Source organism: Morone saxatilis, unplaced genomic scaffold, assembly GCF_004916995.1.
Source record: "Morone saxatilis isolate NCDOM2014 unplaced genomic scaffold, NCSU_SB_2.0 Contig2, whole genome shotgun sequence".
NCBI classification, from domain to species: Eukaryota; Metazoa; Chordata; class Actinopteri; family Moronidae; genus Morone; species Morone saxatilis.
The window spans coordinates 27,112,585-27,117,402 of record NW_023339762.1 but is presented as its reverse complement, the minus strand read 5'-3'; the positions used below and the strand labels follow the sequence as shown (position 1 = coordinate 27,117,402).

The 4,818-nt window shown below is 41.3% G+C and overlaps 1 protein-coding gene across 2 annotated transcripts in view; it reads right to left on the bottom strand.

The window, feature by feature from the left end:
• Positions 1-1,209: 1,209 nt before the first annotated feature.
• lsm14aa (LSM14A mRNA processing body assembly factor a) overlaps positions 1,210-4,818 on the bottom strand; it is a gene marked incomplete at its 5' end in the record, with an annotated part of 4,166 nt that continues 557 nt past the window's right edge. The window contains 3 exon segments of one of the 2 annotated variants that reach the window (XM_035665351.1): positions 1,210-3,750; positions 4,084-4,324; positions 4,685-4,723. In XM_035665351.1, the coding sequence (XP_035521244.1) occupies positions 3,727-3,750; positions 4,084-4,324; positions 4,685-4,723 (304 nt within the window). 2 annotated transcript variants of the gene reach the window in all.

Below are 4,818 nucleotides of genomic sequence, written 5' to 3'. Positions count from 1 at the left end.
CTTAGCAATAAAGACTGAAAGGAGGTGGAGAGCAGCATTAGTATGTTCAAATACTGTACAAAAAATGTAGGTGTTGATGTCCCTGGTGTGGACAAGAGGGCAGGAGCTGGGGGTTCCCTGTGGCCGAGTCCTATGCTAAGCTTATCCAGGGGGCGGCGTGGTGTGGCGGTGGGAGGGGTGCACCCGTCTATTAAATTTGTTTGAACCCTCCTCCCTCCTAAGACCTCTGCTCGCTCCACCCCACACCTTCCGGACTCTTTATGGTTTTACATTTTTACTGTGTAATACCAAGCGCTTCCTTCCCTCCATCCCAGCACCACCGATCCACCAGCACTGGGCACGACCAGTCCGGGCGCAGGTCCGGTCTGCCGTCCACTCCGCGTCTCTCGCCATACCGAGCTCTCCTCGTATGCATGAAGGTTGAGAAGCAACACTGAAGTGATTGAATCACAGACAACAGAAAAGGCGCAGCGTACACAGTGCTGCGAGCTTGGTCAGCCGAGTAGGAGGAAAAGATTTTAGAAAATGCAAACCATTTAATCTTGACGATTAGCGTTTTGTAGTATTCAGGTATGGCGTTATTGATCCCCTGTGGTGTCGAGTCCGTATGGCCCCGCCCCACCCCCCCCCTCCCAGCCTTCCTTTCACACCCACTCTGCGATCACAGCCACTCGCTTCTGTGTATATAAGGAAAACCCAGAACAATAGCGTACACTATATCCTCTGCGAGCCCTCACTGGCACTGGGGTTTTATAAGAGTATTAATAATAAAAGCGGTGTTGTTCATTAGTTCGTTGTCGGTCCTCTGTCTCTGTATACTCCTCACAGGAACATAAGTCAGTGGATCAGATAGATGGAATCTGAAATCATGAACAGCTGTATTACAATGCGTTCGATTAGCCTAGCATTAGCGCAACTGTGATTGGAGCGCATAGCAAAAAGGGGCGGGGCTTAGTAAGAGTCAGTTCATTTCTAATATTTACTTTGTGTTTCAGAAAGAATAATTATATTTCCTTATTCAGTCTTTAATTATTAATTTTATAATCAATCAATCGACTTCCATCGATCAATACAACAAATGATTGAATATGGAAACTTCTCCAATTCTCAGAATCAGTTTCTGACTTGTTGAAATTAAAGTAATTTCCCCCCGGGGATTATTAAAGTATTTCTGATTCTGGTTAAAAGACAAAATGAGGAAATTGAACATTTAGTGATATAAATAATCTTTTATTGACGATCAGTTGCTGATTGGTTTATATTTATTGATCCATCTGCCTGTGAACTGCAGGTTTTCTTGTTGTATCCAACTCAAAGCTCCCAAAACTCTCACAAGGGTTAAACTGTTTAGTGCCTTAATGCGAAGGAATATCTTCTACAACAGTTCCTTTAATCAGGATTCTCAATGTGCACTCGAGGTCAACAACAGCAACGATAGACAGCAAAGTCTCAAATCTCTCCTTTCTCATTATGGATCAGCGCTTATTGTGTAGCTTTAAGTCGACTCGAGTAAAAACTACACTTCCTGAGCATGATTAAGTACTTTAAAGGTAGCTCTGCAGGTCAATAAGAATTTATAATAACACTAATTTTGGGGGGTTTTGCCGTCGTGGAGTCAGAGACGAAAACCGACCTGGGTCAAAACAGATTGAATGCCCGAAATCACTTTAGAAAATTAGCTGGAAAGAACATTTTCATACTTTTCTCTGATGAAAATGAACCCAGAATAAGTGAAAGACTCATGTTTAACTAGTTTAACTAGTAACTAGTTAAACTAGTAACTAGTGTTACTGTGAGTCTTAAATAAATCTCAGGACAGAAAATCTTTCATCAGGTTTCCAAAAGTTCAACATTTCCTGCTGAATCAGATAGAAAGAGTTGAAGTACTTAAATCATGTCAGATCCTTCATAACCTCAACCATAATCTGAATATTGCTAGAAAACTAAACGCAGACAGCTATCTTGTTTTTCTAGTCTTATTGTTGTTTATAGTTGACATCACTTCCTGTAGCGTTAGCGGGCTGTCGACCACCGTGCAGTGCCGTGGGACAGTTAGTGGCGTCAGGTTGAGATTCACTGTAACAGCGGGATTAAATGTGTTTAAGGTCCAAAGATGCAGAGAAATATAAATTAGTGTGTCTCATGAAGCAACCCGACAAAGAACATACGAGTGAGTAAGAACATTACGGAAGATTTATAATGCCTCAATTAAAACAAATCATGCTCAGAAAATAAAGTTATTTTATGTTTTTAGTGTCATAATTCAATAATGTTAAAAGGATAATTATTAACTTTGTCTTTAATAACTAGAGCTTGTTTTTCTTTGTGACGTTAATTTTCCAAATAAAAATAAAATCACAACAAAGTAAATTAGGTGAAGATGGATCTTATTTCACTGTACAATCTTAATCTTAATGTTGGCAAAATGCAAACTAACTAGTTCGGTAATCTACAATAATCGTTAGCCAGCTAATTAGCATCCATTGAGCTAACATTATCAATCAGATGTAACCAGCTGGTTAACGATCTATAGCGTTCAGGTGGTTATTTTATAATTGTTGAGCTTTTGTTAAATATGTAAAACGTTATTTTCCTTTATTGTGAAAACCACGAGTATATATTTCATTGTAATTATTATTGTCTATTTGTAAGTGCTAAATATATACAACACAAATATAGTTTAAATATAATATATTAGGTCTCTGCTGCTCTCTGCTGGACAGCTGAAATATATGACACCTCTTTATTTAGGTTTCTGTGTTGTGATTTTATTTTAATGTGAAAAACTAATTTATTAAAGACAAAACACTACATTATTCCTCCTTAAACACACATTAAATTATGAGTCAATGCATACATAAAAAGGAAACATACAAAACTGTGTATTGCATTTCACTCAATTTGTTTTACTTTAGGAATTTTAAATCTTCCGTACCCATCAGCGAGGAAGCTTTAAGCGAGTTCAGATAGATTTTAAGCCTTCTTCTAACTAACTGCAGCACCTGTAAGTACCAGCGACGCTGAATGAAGTTAATCACAGAAAAAGAAGTACAAATATTTGACCTATGACCCCGACGTTAGCTCGTGGACTGAGAGTAAAAACTACCACGAAAACCAGCCGAGTACACACGTCTACCACCAGCTCCCTACGCTAGAACACAGAGCGAAGAGTCTTCTACACCGTTAACGAAACACTTAAAGGTGGACACAAACAGAAAAGTGGTTTTAGGTGAATCCGTGTGGGACAGACGTGATAGTGAGCGGGCTGACTACAGAACAGCAGGAAGTCTATGTAATAGTAGAAAAATACATGTTAGAAAGGTGTGACTGAACTTACGTTACCCCCCCCCCCCAGTAAAGCTACGTCAGTGAGGACCTTCGACAGCTAACAAAATATCAAAGACAGGTTTCAGGAAAGAAGCCGGGAAGATCATTCATCGTAAAACAAAAAACATCCCTCTGAAATATGACATTTATATATAATTATTTCAGCCACCTGGAAATTATTTTGAAGAGATTTGGACTTTTTAAAATGTTTTTTTTTCCTCTGATAAACTGCGTTGTTGTTGTTGTTGTTGTTTCCATCGTTGTATTCAAGCAGTCTACCCCAGTGCTGGTGACAAATATACAACTAGTAGACAATCTTCATTATTTTAGTCAACAAAATAGCAACCCAAACTATGTTTTATCCATTGAAGCGTGAAGACGTTCCACCTCCCACTGAGACTACGCAGCCACTTTGTTGTCCTTCTGGAAGAAAACGACAAACAAAAACAACAGAACAGAATTAAATAAAACATTTTATACTCTTTATGAAACATGTAGAAAACAGGCTACAACATCTTAAAGCTTCCATGTATCAGACTGTGACTCCTGTTGCTGTCTCATGATGCTAATTATGTATTTTAACAAACAGTGTTGATGTTAGCCAACAACAAATGATGCTAACAGTACAAAGCTAACGATAGCTTTCCATTAGCTGAGAGTGAAGCGAGGTAGAGGATGATTGTCAGTTATTTTACAGCGTTCAGTGTCACTGCTAAAATAAATGAGAATGTGTTGAACCTGTAAATTAACTGTTACCCTGTATGCTGATAAGTCGGCGAACTCCCGTCCAGCCTGGTTTCCTCTGTATCCGCCCCTGAAGCCGCCGCCTCCCTGTGGCGGCCCGAAGGACCCTCGGCTGGCCGAACGACCCCGACCTCCGCGGAAGCCCATACCGCCACGTCCACGGTAACCTCCGCGTCCTCGGCCCTGACGAAGAGGGATGCCGAACGTCTCGGCGTTCATCCTCCTCTCCTCCGCCCAGGTCTGCCTTCGCTCTCTGCAGGAGGACACAGAGGAGGAGGAGGTGGAGAGACGTTACAGAGGAAAAGAACATTTTACATATATTACACTGAAAGGTTGTCTGTTAGCTCCATGCTAACACATAATGGGAGTTACCATTAATTTGCTAAAGACATGTTTTATTCTCTGCTGCTGACTTGGGTTTAAAAAAAACATCCTCCACTAGGAGGCAGGAGACGGCAGCACTGAGCGGCGTGAGAGCGCCGAGAGAGCGCAGAGAGAGCGGCGAGAGAGCGGCGAGAGAGCGCCGTGAGAGCGGCGTGAGAGCGGCGGAGAGAGCAGCTCTACGGAGGAGTTTAAACCGGCTGTTAGCGACACAGAGAGATAAACAACGTACCTCGGGAAAACAGAGCCTCCAGACTTTTCATTTGCTTTCCTGGTGAAAAGGAAACAGACAACACGGTCAGAGAAACATCTCGCAGGAAGTCAGACACAGTCATCAACGCCACAGTCATCAACAGTGGTGGGACT